Raw genomic sequence first — 19009 nt, 5'->3', positions numbered from 1 at the left:
CAGGACAGCCCCTGAGGTGTCCTGAGGTGACCTCTGCATCAGGAAATCCTCCATCTTGTTTTGGAGGATTCCCCCCAATAGGATTAGGGATGTGCCCCTCTCCAGCTCTAAACACACCACTAAATTGAGTATTTAGGGGTGACCCTGAACCCAGGAAAACAGATTCCTGACAACCTGAAACAAGAAGAAAGACTGTTGACCTGAAAGCCCCACAGAAATGACAGAGACGACAACTGACTTGGCCCCAGCCCTACCGGCCTGTCTCCAGACTCAAAGAACCTTCAACAGCGACGCATCCAGCGGGGCCAGTGACCTCTGCCGACTCGAGGATTGCCCTGCAACCCAACGACCAAGAAACTCCTGAGGACAGCGGCTCTCTTCAACCAACAAAGAAACTACCAACTTTAAAGGGACTCCAGCCTCACTCCAGAAGCGTAAGTCCCCACCTCTCTGCACCTGACGCCCTTGTCTCATGTCCAGAGAAACCAACACTGCAGAGCGGATCCCCAGGCGACTCTAATGACGTGGACACCCTGAGACGACCTCCCTGTAACCCCACAACAACACCTGCAGAGAGAATCCAGAGGCTCCCCCTGACCGCGACTGCCCGGTAACAAAGAACCTGACGCCTGGAAGAAGCACTGCAACCGCAGCCCCCAGGCCCGAGAGAAACCAACTACTGGTGCAGGAGTGACCAGCAGGCAGTCCTCATCTTTGCCCAGTCGGTGTCTGGCCCGAGAAGCCCCCGTGCCCTGCCTGCATCGCCAGATTGACCCCCAGGTCTCTCCCTTGATTTCAACCTAAAACCTAACTCCTACTTTGCACACTTTACCCGGCCGTCCCTGTGCCACTAAGGGTGTATTTTGTGTGCCTGTTTGTGAGCCCCCAGTGCTCTAAAAAAACGCTCTGGTCTACTCCCCGAGGACACAGGTACTTACCTGCTAGCAGACTGGAACCAGAGCACCCCTAGTCTCCATAGGCGCCTATGTTATTTGGGCCCCTCTTTGTCCTCTGCACCTGACCGTCCCTGTGTTGCTGGTGCTGGGTGTTTGGGGTTGACTTGAACCCCCAACGGTGGGCTGCCTAAGCCCCGGAGACTGAACTTGTAAGTGCTTTACTTACCTGATAAACTAACTTGTATTTACCTCCACCAGGAACTGTTGATTTTTGCAGTGTTCACTTTTAAAATAGCTTATTGCCATTTTTGCCAAGACTGTGTACATTACAGTTTTCATTCAAAGTTCCATATTTACCTATGCCAAGTACCTTACAATTTATGGACTTACTTGAATTCTGAATCTTGCGGTTCTAAAATAAATTAAGAAAATAATATTTTTCTATATAAAAACCTATTGGCCTGGAGTTAAGTCTTTGAGTGTGTGTTCTCATTTATTGCCTGTGTGTGTAAAACAAATGCCTAATACTACCCTCTGATAAGCCTACTGCTCGACCACACTACCACAAAATAGAGCATTAGTATTATCTATTATTGCCACTGTCAACCTGTAAGGGGAACCCTTGAACTCTGTGCACATTATCTCTCACTTTGAGATAGTATATACAGAGCCAACTTCCTACACTGATCATGAGTAAACACTGTAAATTGATAAAAAATGACTGTGTAACTGGTGATAGGGTAGCAAACAAACCAACCACTACCAACAGGAACGTTACCTTCAATAGAGACAGATGATGAAAAGTGCTTTTTCCAATCCGAAATCGGTAGGATTTAGTAGGTTACTCGACCTAAACTCTATTGAATCCTTAGGCCTCAATAAAGATTAGGAGCTTTATGTGCATTTATCGGCCACAAATCTTTCCTTATTGTGTGTAGTTATCTATGTAATGACATTTTGTGTAAGAAATTGTCTGTGTTATTGCTGTTGCAGATGTTTTTTTTTTTACTTTTACATTTTAGGTTGGTGTTGAAAGTCCATCCGCAAATAGTTTTGATATTATTAAATTCAAGATTACTGAAACTTAGTCAATTTGGGCTTAATATTCCTTTACTAACATAATGCAATTTACATGCGAAGTAAACATCATTTGAAGTAAACCACTAAACGGCATTGATACAAGATTAAACTCCTGAGATACTCATCTGCGATGTAACAACTCTCCTTATGTACCTTATGTACTTCCATACAATGACGTCTCTGATTTATAAGCACATTGTTTGGGGCCTATGCAAAGATTACATATTTCTCTCAACTTCCTGTTTAATTTTTGCATATATTAATACGTGTAGGTCCCACTAAAGTGTGTGTTTTACTTTAAGAAGACCAAACTATGATCAGGATTATCATAAATTAGTCCCGTTAGAGGAACCAGGGAAGGGCATCCTTTTGATAGATTACAGATATCGGAGCAGAGGAATGGTTAGAATGAGGAGAATAATCAGGTTTACATTTCTTTTCATAAACTGCAGAAAGTCTGTCTAAGATCATTCCATTTGTTTGGGGCAAGATAAGACATAATGCACCCTCTACAATGACTGGTGCTTCATACCTCCTCCTGCAGGAACTGTAACACCTGGCAGTGAGCCTCAAAGGCTGAAGCTTGGTGTTACAGCGCTCCAGGGTACTCCAGCTAGTGGAGATGCCCACCCCCCAGACACAGCCCCCACTTTTGGTGGCAAGCCCGGACGAGATAATGAGACAAACAAGGAGGTGTCACCCTCCAGCCAGGACAGCCCCTGAGGTGTCCTGAGGTGACCTCTGCATCAGGAAATCCTCCATCTTGTTTTGGAGGATTCCCCCCAATAGGATTAGGGATGTGCCCCTCTCCAGCTCTAAACACACCACTAAATTGAGTATTTAGGGGTGACCCTGAACCCAGGAAAACAGATTCCTGACAACCTGAAACAAGAAGAAAGACTGTTGACCTGAAAGCCCCGCAGAAATGACAGAGACGACAACTGACTTGGCCCCAGCCCTACCGGCCTGTCTCCAGACTCAAAGAACCTTCAACAGCGACGCATCCAGCGGGGCCAGTGACCTCTGCCGACTCGAGGATTGCCCTGCTACCCAACGACCAAGAAACTCCTGAGGACAGCGGCTCTCTTCAACCAACAAAGAAACTACCAACTTTAAAGGGACTCCAGCCTCACTCCAGAAGCGTGAGTCCCCACCTCTCTGCACCTGACGCCCTTGTCTCATGTCCAGAGAAACCAACACTGCAGAGCGGATCCCCAGGCGACTCTAACGACGTGGACACCCTGAGACGACCTCCCTGTACCCCCACAACAACACCTGCAGAGAGAATCCAGAGGCTCCCCCTGACCGCGACTGCCCGGTAACAAAGAACCTGACGCCTGGAAGAAGCACTGCAACCGCAGCCCCCAGGCCCGAGAGAAACCAACTACTGGTGCAGGAGTGACCAGCAGGCAGTCCTCATCTTTGCCCAGTCGGTGTCTGGCCCGAGAAGCCCCCGTGCCCTGCCTGCATCGCCAGATTGACCCCCAGGTCTCTCCCTTGATTTCAACCTAAAACCTAACTCCTACTTTGCACACTTCACCCGGCCGTCCTTGTGCCACTAAGGGTGTATTTTGTGTGCCTGTTTGTGAGCCCCCAGTGCTCTAAAAAAACGCTCTGGTCTACTCCCCGAGGACACAGGTACTTACCTGCTAGCAGACTGGAACCAGAGCACCCCTAGTCTCCATAGGCGCCTATGTTATTTGGGCCCCTCTTTGTCCTCTGCACCTGACCGGCCCTGTGTTGCTGGTGCTGGGTGTTTGGGGTTGACTTGAACCCCCAACGGTGGGCTGCCTAAGCCCCGGAGACTGAACTTGTAAGTGCTTTACTTACCTGATAAACTAACTTGTACTTACCTCCCCCAGGAACTGTTGATTTTTGCAGTGTTCACTTTTAAAATAGCTTATTGCCATTTTTGCCAAGACTGTGTACATTACAGTTTTCATTCAAAGTTCTATATTTACCTATGCCAAGTACCTTACAATTTATGGACTTACTTGAATTCTGAATCTTGCGGTTCTAAAATAAATTAAGAAAATAATATTTTTCTATATAAAAACCTATTGGCCTGGAGTTAAGTCTTTGAGTGTGTGCTCTCATTTATTGCCTGTGTGTGTAAAACAAATGCCTAATACTACCCTCTGATAAGCCTACTGCTCGACCACACTACCACAAAATAGAGCATTAGTATTATCTATTATTGCCACTGTCAACCTGTAAGGGGAACCCTTGAACTCTGTGCACATTATCTCTCACTTTGAGATAGTATATACAGAGCCAACTTCCTACACTGATCATGAGTAAACACTGTAAATTGATAAAAAATGACTGTGTAACTGGTGATAGGGTAGCAAACAAACCAACCACTACCAACAGGAACGTTACCTTCAATAGAGACAGATGATGAAAAGTGCTTTTTCCAATCCGAAATCGGTAGGATTTAGTAGGTTACTCGAGCTAAACTCTATTGAATCCTTAGGCCTCAATAAAGATTAGGAGCTTTATGTGCATTTATCGGCCACAACTCTTTCCTTATTGTGTGTAGTTATCTATGTAATGACATTTTGTGTAAGAAATTGTCTGTGTTATTGCTGTTGCAGATGTTTTTTTTTTTACTTTTACATTTTAGGTTGGTGTTGAAAGTCCATCCGCAAATAGTTTTGATATTATTAAATTCAAGATTACTGAAACTTAGTCAATTTGGGCTTAATATTCCTTTACTAACATAATGCAATTTACATGCGAAGTAAACATCATTTGAAGTAAACCACTAAACGGCATTGATACAAGATTAAACTCCTGAGATACTCATCTGCGATGTAACAACTCTCCTTATGTACCTTATGTACTTCCATACAATGACGTCTCTGATTTATAAGCACATTTTTTGGGGCCTATGCAAAGATTACATTTTTCTCTCAACTTCCTGTTTAATTTTTGCATATATTAATACGTGTAGGTCCCACTAAAGTGTGTGTTTTACTTTAAGAAGACCAAACTATGATCAGGATTATCATAAGTTAGTCCCGTTAGAGGAACCAGGGAAGGGCATCCTTTTGATAGATTACAGATATCGGAGGAGAGGAATGGTTAGAATGAGGAGAATAATCAGGTTTACGTTTCTTTTCATAAACTGCAGAAAGTCTGTCTAAGATCATTCCATTTGTTTGGGGCAAGATAAGACATAATGCACCCTCTACAATGACTGATGGACACGTGGGACTGTCTAAAGACTTGCCTTTGGAGAGCAAAGTGGTCCCTTCGGCTGATGAACCTGAATCTTGCCAAATAAATACTTGGGGCATTTGACATTGAGAGATTTATGAACCTGGCAAAGCCTTTAAATTCTTTTCCAACTGGGAATAAATGTAGTTGATGAAGGAAAGTAGACACGTACATGGCGAGGTAGTTTTAAATTTGGCCTGCCAACTGAATTGTGTGTTCTTTGCCGTTGTACTTGTACTCTTAAAGGGATACACAGATATAATGTATTGCAATAGTCCAGCTTCAACTCCAAGTAAAGAATTTTGAAGTTTTTCCTCAAAATATTTAGAGTGTAGAAATAAGTGATCGTTATTCAGCTATCCTCCTGTGCCATAAGCAGTTTGTTGTCTAAAATGGCATCCAGATTTTTAACTAAGGGAACTAGATTTGCAGCCCTACCCAACACTGCCAATTACCATTCACTGGACCAAAGTGGAGATTGTTTGCCAAGAAGGAGCACCTAAGTCTTTTCATAATTTAATTTGATGCAATTGGAGTGCATCTATGTAGGGGTGCACACATCCATTCTTGAAAGTTAGTTTTGGCATAAGGATTCTTAGAAATGGAGATGGCAATTTGTGTGCTGTCAGCATATTATATGGTTTCAGAACCAAGATCCAGAGGCAACATATTTATTAAAAAATATGAGGCTCAAGGATGAGCCTTGAGGGACTCATTGTTTCAGGTGTAAGGCTGCAGATCTGTTAGAAGCAAAGCATACTGCCTGTGTTATTCCAGTTAAGAATGATGCTGAATAGAATGGAGGATAGTGGGGCACTGTTGAAGACCAAAGCTTTGTTGACAGTAAATGGAAATAACAAAATTGGCAAGTAGTTGCCCAGAATGTGACGATCTGCTGAAGGTTTTTTAAGCAAAGGAATGCTGAAGCAGATGTCTACACTAGAAATTATCAATGAGAGTTTATGTATTTTGAATAATGACTTATGTAGAAAATGAATAACGTAGTGGAAAATAATGTACATGTTTGAAATTGTGACCTCGAAGAATGGCCACCAGTGTTTACGAATTGTACTAATTAATGATTAATACTTATGAAATATTGAAAATGTATTAGATTAATGTAGTAATATGTCATATTGAGGGTTGTGAAGTATGCTCTAGATTATTAATTGTAGGCCTTAACTTAGCAAGTGTCTTGGCCTAGTTTTGCCAGGCCTCATGCAGAAGCTGTATTTCTTAGCGTTAAATAAAAATGCTGACAGAGTGAACTAGCTGTGAAATGCTAATTGTCTTGTTAAAATGCTTAGCAGAAGCTTTCCATGAGAACCAACTAACAGGAGACAGTGTCCTTAAAATGTATTGAGGTGTGTGTAATATGTGCAAGAGGTTCTTTCGCAGGACGCGAACAATGAAGACACTGACTGGAGATGAAGATGCAACAAATTTGATACCTGACGAGCCTGATGATGAGGACATCGTAATACAGACCAATCAACGACGTGTGAAATATTAGAATTCATAGATACTGTATAGAACTTTTACTGGATAGAGTAATAATGTAGGATTCATTGACCAATTGGGAATTAGGGGATAGTTTGTGTTACTTTGATATAACAACGTGACAGAGGGAAAAAGACTTCAGATCTTACCCCGTTATGAGATGCGATATTGACTTAAGAAGAGACTCGAGATGCTGTCATTGGGCTCATACTCTCTGACTGAGAGCCTGATGTTTTGCTGATCGATTGATGACCTGAGGACGAAGACTGATTCTGTTTGCTGACCCATACAGTGGATAGGTAGATATGACAATATGACTGAAATGCTCTTTTGTGCCTCTTCTATCTAGGTACCAACTGCGCTGTCTTAATAGTTTTCCTTGAGTAGATGTTTTCTAAATTTGTGTTCTAAATTGTTTTGCATGAAGCCCTGCATGCTGACTGACAATTTGCAGAGACAAATGCTTGACAAATTATTTTGCTCAATGGATTAGATAGTCCGACGCACTAACAGTAACAACATGCACATGTTTTCAGCAATCAGGAAGCATGGAGAGCGTTGTAAAAGCTTTACAGAATGTTGTGAGGTGGGACCAAAATGTCAAGTGCTTGGGTGAGAATACTGTGTTGACAGGATTTGGTACAAGATCCCGATTTAATGGAAAATTAGTAACTTCAATATCAGGTTCCAAAGGCACCTGGATTGGAGTAAGTGATGACATTATCTGTTTGAAAGATATTGTTCGTGAACTTTCTAGCATAAAAATACCCTATATTTATTTTAGTGATTTTAACTTCAAAAAAAGAAGATAGGTTATCACAGAAATTGTGAATATCAGAAACAGTTGTGAACAAGCCCAAGGATGAGAGAGGCTTTTTACTGTACTCAACATTTCCATTACCAAGTTATCCCTTTGTCAGTTTTATTAGTGTAGAAAAATCAGTGGTCCATGCAAATCACTCTATAGTACTCCATAAAACGAAGGGGCATATTTATACGCCATTTGTGCAGAATTTGCGTCATTTTCTTTTACACAAATTTGGCGCAAAACTTACTCCATATTTATATTCTGACACAAAAATATTGGAATTTGCACCATTTTTTAGATGTGTGAACCTACCTTACATCAATGAGATGCAAGGTTCCCATCTAAAAAATGGTGCTAACCCCATAGGCCCATATTTATCCCCCACGTGCTAACATGATGCACGGGTGGGAGGAGGGGCTAAATAATGGCACAAAGCTTGCTTTGCACCACTATTTAACACCTGGGTCAGACCAGGCGTTAAGGGACCTTTGGTTCCATTAAACACCATGGAATGGGTCCACAGGTGCCCTCCTCAAGCCCCAGGAACACCCTCACCCACACCAGTGGGACACCGGAGGATGGGGACCCCATCCCAGGTAAGTAGAGTAAGTATAGGTAAGTAATTTGTTTTTTAATTAAAGTGCCATCATGGTACAGGGTGCAATGGCCATGTCCAGGGGATGCTGGTCCCCTGTGCTGGCCATTGGGGTGGTGGGCATGACTCCTGTCTTTTCTAAGGCAGCAGTTATGTGGTATGGATGGTTTTGTGTCAAAAAATGACGCTAGGCTGGTTAGAGTCATTTTTTTTACTCTAACCAGCCTAACTTCATTTTTTGGTGCAAAACTCCCTTCTCCCATATCGGCAGCCCCACACCGGCTAACGTCATTGTTTTTTTTTTACGCTAGCCCACCCTTTAGTTAGTGCAGTTTTGCACCAAAAAATATAAATATGCCCCCAAGATTGTTGGGTGATTTATCCTGAACTAAGGAGTGCACCATTTACACTCAAATTGTTTACACTAGGATTTGGCTACATACAATTCTTTCTTGAAACATGGTGCTTATGGATCTTTTTGCGTTGCTGAAAGATTCCCATGGGTGTAATACAAGCTAAAGCCTTTACAATCCAATTATTAAAACTAGATGCAGTAATTGACACATCTTCTGTGAAGGGCGGAGGATGAAAGAAATGGCCTCAGTGCTTCAAGAGTACCTTTTGACCAATCATGAGTCTGCTTCCAGGTTTTGAATGAAGTTGAGCAGTGAAATTAATTAAAAGATACATCAAATGGCACCTAATAGTGGTCTGTGATATGAAATGTAAAGGGATTGGCAGAAAAAACAAGCAGCGTTCAGAAATATAGGATCCAACAGGAGAGCACTATTAGGAGTTGGCTGTAATGATAGCAGGGATAGACTGAGAGAAGTCAGATCCTGGATTAAACTCTGAGATGAGGGACCATGAGCGTCATCAAGATGGTAATTGAGATCGCCAATAGAAGGAAATATGATGCTTTCAGGATGTAAGGGGCGATGAGGTAGGCTAAATTGGAACTAAATGTGTTCTTAATAGTAAGAGGCTTACAAACAAGAGCGGTCATAATATTAAGGATTGACATATAGGTTAAATTACATGCAATTTACATCACATAAATCAGGTGCCACTCACGCGCCTTGCTTCATGGTACAGTCATGATGTACCATGGAATCAATAGTGATCTCTACCATATTGCAGGGATTAGCATACATTTGTAGCCATGTTTAGTAAGAAAAAGATCATCTGAGTAACAGGAGTCTAAATAATCCAAATGTTGTTTTGGAAAACGCTACTAGTGAAACAGGGTGTCTGAAACAAGGACGAAGAGGAAAGAGCAGGGGCTTTGGAGAGAGCTTGATCAATAGCTGGTAAGTAAATTTGTATGTTAGGCATGAAAAAAACCTTAGGCAGTCACTTCCGTTTGGTCAAGGCAAGTCTTATTGGTATTATTCAAGGCCTATAGCGCTATGGCATAATAAACAATGCAGTTGGTCTTACAGTACATGGGAGAGGCAGAGGCTCTGGAGTGCAGATGTGTGGAGGCAGGTTTGCCTTTGGTGTGCTTTCAGTGCACCCTTTGTCTGGACATATGTGAGCACCATTTAAAAAGCACTACGCCATTGCACGAGGAGTGTGATGTCCTCCAATGGCAACTAGAAGGTTCCACCAAGCGAAAAGAGAAACAAGGCGGGGCAAAGCAAAGGTGAAACTGGCCACTCCCCTGCAGGCTCCGCCACATGTGCTAGTACTAGGAAAATACAATAATTACAATCAAAGGGAAAAAGTAAGCAAACAAAAAATCATTAAAACGTCTTCAAAGAGGAGAAGATGGAGGGCAGCTTACTCGAGATAGGACAATCACAAGTAAATCAAAGAGGACTGCAATTCGTCGTGCTCTACAGGCTTCCCCGAGAGAGTTGCTACTAAGAAGATAGAATGAACTAAAATAAAAGCAAATAGATAAATTCATTACAATCTGAGATCCAGGATTTGAGCGAGATCTCCCTAGAAAAATACAATGAAATCAAAGAGAGCTGCAATTCTCAGCATTCAGATGAGTAAGGGGAAGTCAGCAAGGCCTCTATAGTTGACAGGTATGCATGTTAGCACGATTTAAATAAGGCGCCATCATGCGAGGTAGTGCTTTTACAAACACATATCATAGACATTTTAATGATATCTTATGACTCACCTGTACATTTACTGCTGTACATTTCTGTACTTTGTTGAGCCTGAGCTTTTGATCTCCGATTTCCTGGTGGACCCTGAGGTCCGGGAGGACCCGGAGGTCCAGGTGGACCAGGTTCTCCTTTCATACCTAAACAATAAAAAACATAATTCACTTTTATCCTTTTAACACAGAATTCTGAAATGTTACAGGCAGGCATATATATTTGGCAGATTGTAGTTTTGTATAGATCATACTTCATCACCGCCATTTCACAGGCAGGCAATCCATATCCCCTGGTCAGAGGTCTCCTACAGGTGCCACTGACCATCCATTACATAATACTCAGTGGTGATGGGTGCAGAATGCCACTGGTAGGAAAATCTTCCTGAGGGGTTTTGTCAACCTTATTTCTTGAAAGATGGATGGTGGATGGTGGGTAGGTTGTATTTGCATGGCGATAATGCCCTTAGGCAAACATAGTCTAGCCTCTTTACACAACCCACTCGGAGTGCCGAATTAGCATTACACAGTCTGATGGAGACATTGCCTATGGACTGCTAAGCCGCAGGGAGAACAGGAAAATAGACTCATCAGCTCTGTTTCACAACTGCCTAAGATAGAAGGCTTTCCATATGTGATTTTCCTCGCCTTGGCTTTACTACCCGGTGGATCGTGGGTCCATGTTTTTTATAAAGTGGAACTTTTCTTGATGTCAGTGTTAATAAAAATGTATTGTATTCTACTTTTGCAATAGTTCAAGTAATGTACTTGAGGTCCAGATTTACAAATTAAAGACTGCTTAGTCAATGGATAAGTTAGTCATTGCTAAAAACAATTTTATTCTTTTGCATGGAATTATTTTTTTAACAATTTTAAATTGTTCCCCTTATATTTTAGGAATCTACCTACTTCAATATTTTCTACAAGAACTTGAAAAAAACATGCATGGTGTAAAAAGCTACAATCATTCACTGGCATGCCTGATTGTGAAGTAAGAAGTAGATTCACCAGTTCTCAGCATCTCTGTGGTAGAATAGTATGATTAACAAACCTCACAATACAATAATCCACATCAGAAAACAGAAGAATAAATGGAATATCAGTTAAACACTGAGCCCTCCTAGCTCCCTATTAGTCCATATTTCTCTGTGACTACATCAAAAGCCAAAGAATGGTAACTGTACTTCAACTTCCCACAAGCTCTCACAATTCTGGCAAGTAAATTAAATAGGGAGGGAAGACTGCAGGATTGTGATGAAAACAATATTTCTGGTGGATGACTGCTGGAACAAGCCCTCAGTGCCGGGCCACCCCAGATGTTTGCCTTCCTTTGCTGATCCCATATATGTTGGCTTTTAGGACTCCATGCTCTTTGCTCCTGATAATCGGTGGTAAAGTGCTTGTGCTCTCTCCCTTACACATGATACAACTGGCATACACCTGATTGGTACATTTTATTTACTTATAAGTCCCTAGTAAATGGTACTCCTTGTACCCAGGGCCTGTAAATTAAATGTTAGTAGTGGGTTGCAGCACTCCTTGTGCCACCCATGAAGCAACACTATGAAACAGGTCTCAGGCCTGCAGCAGTAGTCTGTATTGTAATTTTAAAATGCCATTTACACCAGAAAAAAATAACAATTTTGTCAGGCCTAAATCTTCCTTCACCCCAAGATAGACTCTAATCGCCACTATGGCAGGGTATGTGGTATTTAAAAAAGTAGGACATATGTACTTAGGTTGTACATGTCCTGGTAGTGAAAACACACTAAAATCATATTTCATTGTGGAAAGGCTAGCTCTCCTATGGACCAACACTGATCTACCCTACTACCCTTAATAAGTGATAATTGTAGTTTGGAAAAAGATATAGAGAAATGTTTCTTCCAAGCTTTTGATTTGTAATTTAAAATCCTCTTTAATGGAAAGTCAGATCTTAAGTTACTATTCTGAAAATTCTACTTTTAGATTATTTCTTTTTTACTTTTGGAAAGTAGGCCTTTTTCTATCTAAAACAAATATGTCTTTCTGCCAGTATCCAGTGTCACATGACTGTGAATAGCTTTTTTGTGATGTGGTCTGTATTCATTCCCAACATGGAGACAAAAGGGCATTGGGTGTAGGGCAGGGTATTCCTTTGCTGAGAATCAAAGGTTGGCCCCAGGGCTTTAGGCCACCCCCTTCCTGACTTCCAAGGGCAGCCTGCCCTGCCACTAACAATGGCAGCTCACATCTAGACATACCATCACTTTTTTACCCTAGGCAGTTTGGACCAAACCACTCCAGAAAAGGGGGAGGTTAGACAAAGGGGGTATCCCCTTCGCCCACCCACAGGCTGATTCTGGGATTAAAAGTGGCATCTTCAGAACTCATCAGAACACTTCTGGAATTGTGGAGGAGTCAGTAGAGGAACTGCTCTGCTGACTGAAGAAGGAATACTGGACCTGATTGCCTTGATCCCATTCTCCCCAGAAGGGGCACCAAGGGTCAGTTGGCTGGCCTACTGTTTGAGCTACCTGGAGACAATGCAGTTTCATAAGTCTCTTCTTCAACTGCCCAGCTAACTAGCACCAGCTGGGCCTGTCTGAGTCAAGCTGCTGGCTGCTGCTGGAGTGAGTCCTGATCCCTAAGAGATGCCGTTCCAGGTCTTGAACCCTTGGCTGGCATTACACAGTTGTTCCTTCTGCCCCTAACCTACAAGTTCTGAGTACCAGGGGAAAATCCACAGTTTTTTCAGGCTCATCACATGATACACTACCTGCACCACCCAACAAATATCCATGATGCCCGCCGACACAAATCTTCAGTGATGACCTGCTCTTTGAGTCCGCTCCAACGGCAAAGAAGGGTTAAGTACAAGTTTATTTAGTGACTCTTGTGTTTTAACCTCACAAGGACGGTGTTTATTGTTTGAATGGGCTTCAATCCCTCTCAACTAATAACCCAATTTCATACAATGACATAGTGGCAGAATTTTGGAAAAGATAAAACAATTCTCAAATAGTCTCAGATTACCTCATTAGGTACTGCTCCATGGCTCACGTCTCCTTCCTCAGCAATATATTGAAATGTTCTTTGGCCCTGGAACTCCAAAACCACATTGATTCCCACAATCTCTTTCAGGCGTACCAGTTAGGATCCAATTATCACATAAACCAATAGACTACCACAATTGAGGTTTTTAACTGTGCCCTAAAGAACATGGGCAAAGATGGTTACTGCTATCTTGGCCTCCTTCATTTTACAAGATTGATCATGAAATTCTAAATCGTCTTTAGAACCTCATAACCATCTTTCAAACGACATCAAAAAACAGTAAAGGGGGAGTAACTTACTTACTTACATGGACAATACCGCTCCATTAGTCCAAACTACATGAGATGAAAGTAAGAAACTGAAAGAAAGGATTCAGTGACCCCAGTGGCTCCAAATGAATGGTTTATGCCATTAAAAAACTTTGTATAAAAATAAGATTTGTAACTACTTAGATCAGTGGTTCTTTTTTTAGAAATGACAAAAGTCATAAACATATTGATGGAGTGACACGCTACTGATTGAAATTATTTGTGTCATGAAAAAACTTTGGGTAAAAAAAAGTTTTTGTAAATGTTTAGATTGTTTTTTTTTTTAATGACATAAAGACAAAATCATATTGATGTTGAACATTACTGAACTAATCACAAAATAAATGTATGCACTACATACATTTATTAAGTGAAAAAAAATAAAAAACAACAACATCAAATAGTGAGGCATGTCTGATTTTAAAGAAATTACATTTTGCGGTAAGGAAATGATACCATTGCCAGAAGTACGTCAAGACATTGGGAAGTAGAGGTAAATTGGATATCAATGGCTGAATTGATGGTTTATGTTTCTAATCACTTAAAGCTATCTTAATGGCTGAAAGTTCTCTTTCAAAGACCAAGTAGCTCTGTTCTTGATGTTCCCCCCCAAAAGTCTTAGAAAATACTAGTTTATCATCTAAAGAGAGCAATACAAACTGATTGAAAACATCATAAAATATTGAAAACCTAAAACACCAAGAAATGGAAGTGGCACAGTAAAACCTAGGGCATTACACAATATAGATTCAAAATTACCTTAAAAATCCACTTTGGTGAAGACTTGTGCTCTTTAAATTGACTTCAAAAAGTCCTTAATGTGAGGTTGAGCATATTGTTCCTTGGTTGTGATCTGATTTAAAACTTTATATGTTATACACGGTCCCAGGTCCTTTTCTTTGGTACAAAAAATGTGCCACAGCAGTTGAAGAGGCTGCCACAATTAACTCATTTTGCAAAGCCTCCTTTAACCCCACGGGTGCCTGGGGCACGCTGGTCTCTAGCTAGCGCTCCCCGTGGGCCAATAATCGGGGATGGAAGGTGGATCGCTTCCCCTTCCACCCCTGACCCACCCTCGGCAATCTATCAGCGCGCTCACAGCACGCCAACGTCATCAGAAGCTGTCGAGGATGCGCTGGAAGCCATTTGCTTCCAGCGCGTCTAGAGAAAGGACGCCTTTTAGGTAAGTCCTTCTCTTTTTGGGGGTTTTGGGGGGAAAAAAGACACAGGTGGAAAGGAAAGAGTTTTTCCTTTCCCCCGTGCCTGTTTTCAATGGATTCCTGGTTCACGATCACAGGTGGGGCCCGCAATCGTGAAAGAGGAATCCCCACTAGGCACCAGAGATTTACAATGGAATTTATTTTGGGGAGCGACCCCTTGGGCAAGGGTCGCTTCCCTTGGAGGCAATAATAAATCCTGTTTCGGCCTCCCTGGGGGCAGATCGGCTTTTTTTTGGGACGATCTGCCCCCAGGGGGGGTCGAAACCCACTAGACACCAAGAAATATGTGTATATCAAAGTTTTAGGGCAGCGACCCCTTAGGCAAGGGTCGCTGCCCCGGGGGAAATCTTTTTTTTACATGTTTTGGCCCCCCTGGGGCTAGATCGGCCATGTTTTTGACCCATCTCGCCCCCAGGGGGAGGTCAAAACCGACTAGGCCCCAGGGATTGTGTGTTGGTGTGTTTTGTGTGTTTGGGGGCACCCCTTGGGCAACGATCGCCCCCCAAGGGGGGGCAATGAGTATTGGCCATTTCTGCCCCCCTTGGGGGCAGATGGGCCTATTTCTTTTAGGCCCATCTGCCCCCAAGGGGGGGCAGAAACCACCAATACGCCAGGGATTTTCTTTCCCCCCTTTTTTTGTTTTGTGCTGGGGGTGCCCCCTTTCGCCCCCTTTGGCAAGGGTCACCCCCTAAAGGGGGCACAGAGCTGTTGGCCATTTCTGCCCTCCTTGGGAGCAGATCAGCCTATTTTGTTTATGCCCATCTGCCCCCAAGGGGGGCAGAATCCACTTAGGCATCAGGGATCCTGCGTGTGTGTTATGTGTGTGGGGGGGGTGGCACTTTTGGCAATGGTCGCCCCTCAAAGGGGGCACGTTACTGATGGCCATTTCTGCCCTCCTTGGGTGCAGATCGGCTTATTTTTTTAGGCCCATCTGCCCCCAAGGGGGGAAGAAGGCACTGAGATGTCAGAGATTTATTTTTTGTTTCCCTTTGTTTTTTTGTGTGCTGGGGACAACCCCTTTGACAAGGGTTGTCCCCCAAAGGGGGCACAGAGCTGTTGCCCATTTCTGCCCCCCTTGGGGGCAGATTGGCCTATTTTTTTTAGGCCCAGAATCCACTTAGGCATCAGGGATCGTGTGTGTGTGTTTTGTGTGGGGGGCATCCCCTTTGGCATGGGTCGCTCCCCAAAGGGGGGCACATTACTGATGGCCATTTCTGCTCCCCTTGGGGGCAGAAGCCACCAAGACGTGAGGGAATTTTTTTTTTGTTCCCCTTTGTTTTTTTGTGCTGGGGAAGCCCCCTTTCGCCCCCTTTGGCAAGGGTCGCCCCCCAAACAGGGTACAGAGCTGTTGGCCATTTCTGCCCCCCTTGGGGGCAGACCAGCCTATTTTTTTAGGCCCATCTGCCTCCTTGGGGGCAGAAGCCACTTAGGCACCAGGGATAATTTCTAAGTTCTTGGCGGCGGGGTGTTTGTCAACTGGCAAAATATTTGTATTTGTGATTATAACAGTTTATTTCTTCTTTTTGTTCTAGTTCAGAGCTTTGCTTCCTTTGCTGTGGATCCTTGCGTTTTTGGCAGTAGTTGCCCTGCGGTTTGCATAGTTGCATGTTTTAGGTAAGTAAAAGCAATTTACTCCAAAGGAGTATTGTTGACATGCATGAATTACATGTTTGTGGGCTGTGTACTAAATGCAGGATTGTGTGTGAAATTGTCCTTAGATTTGAGCACAATGATATTTGTGTTGTCATATGTCTAATTTGCTTTTTACCTTTTTCTTTTTAGTGGGATATCATTGGTGATTGCTCTGTCTGTGCAGAGTAGTTGCGGGTGAGTAGCTTTTTCAGGCAAGTGAGTGGTACAGTTTTTTAGTACATAACTCTTTGTGATAAAGCTACACTTTGTTTATTACTTATTTTAGTGCTGGTTGTTGGCAATCCATTTTTTGTGAGAAAGGATCATGGCTAGCCGCAGAGTGACCGCTCAGCAGGTTGTTGGCATACTTTTTGAGTCGTCTTCTGACCATGGTTATGAGACTGACTCTGCATCTGAGGCAGAGGAGGAAGTGAGAGATTCTAGGAGTGAGTTTTCTGTCTGAGAGGATTCTTCTGATGAGGAAGCCACTCTCAGTGCAGATGAAGGGCCTGTTTTAGAGGAGGACATTGATGTGCCAAGAGTGTAGCAGCCTGGGGCTGAAGGGTTTCCTATTAGAAGACCTGACACCTGGATTGCCCCAAACATGGAGCAGCCACAGTTACCTGCATTTACTGGTCTCCCAGGGTGTAGTGTCAATACAGAAAACTTTTTGCCTGTCAATTTCTTTGACTTGTTTATGGATGATGTATTTTTGGAAGAGATTGTGGAGCAGACTAATTTGTATGCGGAGCAATATTTGAGGGACAACGCTGCCAGACTTAGGCCTCAGTCTAGAGCTACTCAGTGGGTTCCCACATATTTAGAAGAGATGAAAAAGTTTTTAGGGTTTGACTTTTTTGATGGGGTTGATAAGGAAGCTGTCACTGGCTTCTTATTGGTCTACTAGTCCCTTGATGGCAACAGCTATATTTCCTGCAACTATGACTCATAATCGCTATTTGCTTCTTCTTCGTATGCTGCATTTTGTAGACAATGCTTTAGCCTTGCCACAAGATCACTCTGATTGTGACCGTCTTTTTAATATTAGGCCTGTTCTTGATCATTTTGTAGATCGTTTTTCAGAGATCTATGTTCCAGGCAAAGAGATAAGTGTGGACGAGTCTTTAGTCCTTTTCAATGGGGCGTTTAGTTCATTCCTAGTAAGAGGGCACGGTATGGAATTAAATTGTATATGCTGTCAGAAAGTACTACAGGATACGTGTATAATTTCTGGGTCTACACTGGTAGGGATTAAGTATTGATCCTCCTGGTTGTCCGCCCACTTTTGGAGTTAGCAAGAAAATTGTGTTGGAACTTGGTAGACGACTGTTTAACAAAGGTCACCATTTGTACGTAGATAATTTCTACACTGGAGTGCAGTTGTTCAAGGAGTTGTTTAGAGTGGACACTGTTGCTTGTGGCACAATCCGTTCTAACCGGAAAGGCTATCCAAGGGAGTTTGTCTGTAAAAAACTTGAGAGGGGACAGTGCAGTGCCTTGCGGAATAATGAGTCGCTAGCTCTGAAATTTTCAGACAGGAAAATGCTATCTACCATCCATGATAAGAGTACTTCCCATGTGACTGTTTGGGGTCAGGTTGCCGAAGTACGCAAACCTGCGTGCATTTTGGACTACAATAGGCACATGGGTGGTGTTGATAGAGTAGATCAGAGGTTGGAACCTTAGACTGCTCTTCGTAAGTCTTACGTGTGGTATAAAAAGTTGGCCCTACATTTATTTCATTTGGCAACTTTTCATGCTTTTATTGTGTTCAAGGATTGTTCACCTGAGTCAAGGATGAAATGTGTTAAATTTCAGGAGTCAGTGATAGAGAGCCTTATTGTGGTGGAACAGGCAAGAGTTCCTAGAGTAGCAGTGATGGAGGATGCAGTTAGATTGAAAGATCGCCACTTTCCAGATCACATTCCTTTCAACACCCAAAAAAGAGTTGCCCACTAAGAAATGTAGAGTATGTGCCCGAAGAGGTATCCGGAGGGAGAGCCGGATATACTGCCCCGATTGCCCTTCAAAGCCTGAGCTCTGTGTGGCCGGCTGTTTCAGGAGTTACCACACGAAGAAAAATTTTGGGGAAATACCGTGAGCATAAATTGCCTATTTTATATTTTCATATGTTCAGTTTCACGGTTGGCATTACTATCATGTATTTAGTTAGAGCTTTTGTGTGTGTAGTTTTGTACTTATTTTATAATTAGTTAGTGGTTTCTTTATTGTTTATAAACAAAAAAAGTGATGGTGTGAGTGGGGTGATGCTTGGCTGGCGGTGTGTGTGGGTGGCGCTTGGCTGGCATTGTGTGTAGGGTGGCGCTTGGCTGGCGGTGTGTGTGGGGTGGCGTTTGGCTAGCGGTGTGCATGGGGTTGCGCTTGGCTGGCGGTGTGGGTGGGGTGGTGCTTGGCTGGCGGTGTGCGTGGGGTGGCGCTTGGCTGGTGGTGTGCTTGGGGTGGCGCTTGGCTGGCGGTGTGTGTGGGGTGGCGCTTGGCTTGCGGTGCCAGCCAAACATCAGTCCACACACTCCCATCAGCTAGTGTGATTGCTGTATCAGGCATGTGGGCGTATGTAAGTGATGGGCCCTTGAGTGGT

The 19009-nt window shown here is 43.1% G+C and overlaps 1 protein-coding gene across 2 annotated transcripts in view; it reads right to left on the bottom strand.

Moving 5' to 3' along the window:
- The window catches only part of GLDN (gliomedin), a 434453-nt gene that overhangs the window by 98189 nt on the left and 317255 nt on the right, over positions 1–19009 (bottom strand). For both annotated transcript variants that reach the window (XM_069222482.1, XM_069222483.1), the window contains one exon: positions 10236–10361. In XM_069222482.1, the coding sequence (XP_069078583.1) occupies positions 10236–10361 (126 nt within the window). The remainder of the gene's footprint in view (positions 1–10235; positions 10362–19009) is intronic.

The sequence above is a fragment of the Pleurodeles waltl genome, chromosome 3_1 (genome assembly GCF_031143425.1).
Source record: "Pleurodeles waltl isolate 20211129_DDA chromosome 3_1, aPleWal1.hap1.20221129, whole genome shotgun sequence".
In the NCBI taxonomy this organism is placed as follows: Eukaryota; Metazoa; Chordata; class Amphibia; order Caudata; family Salamandridae; genus Pleurodeles; species Pleurodeles waltl.
This window is presented reverse-complemented; position numbering and strand designations above follow the sequence as displayed.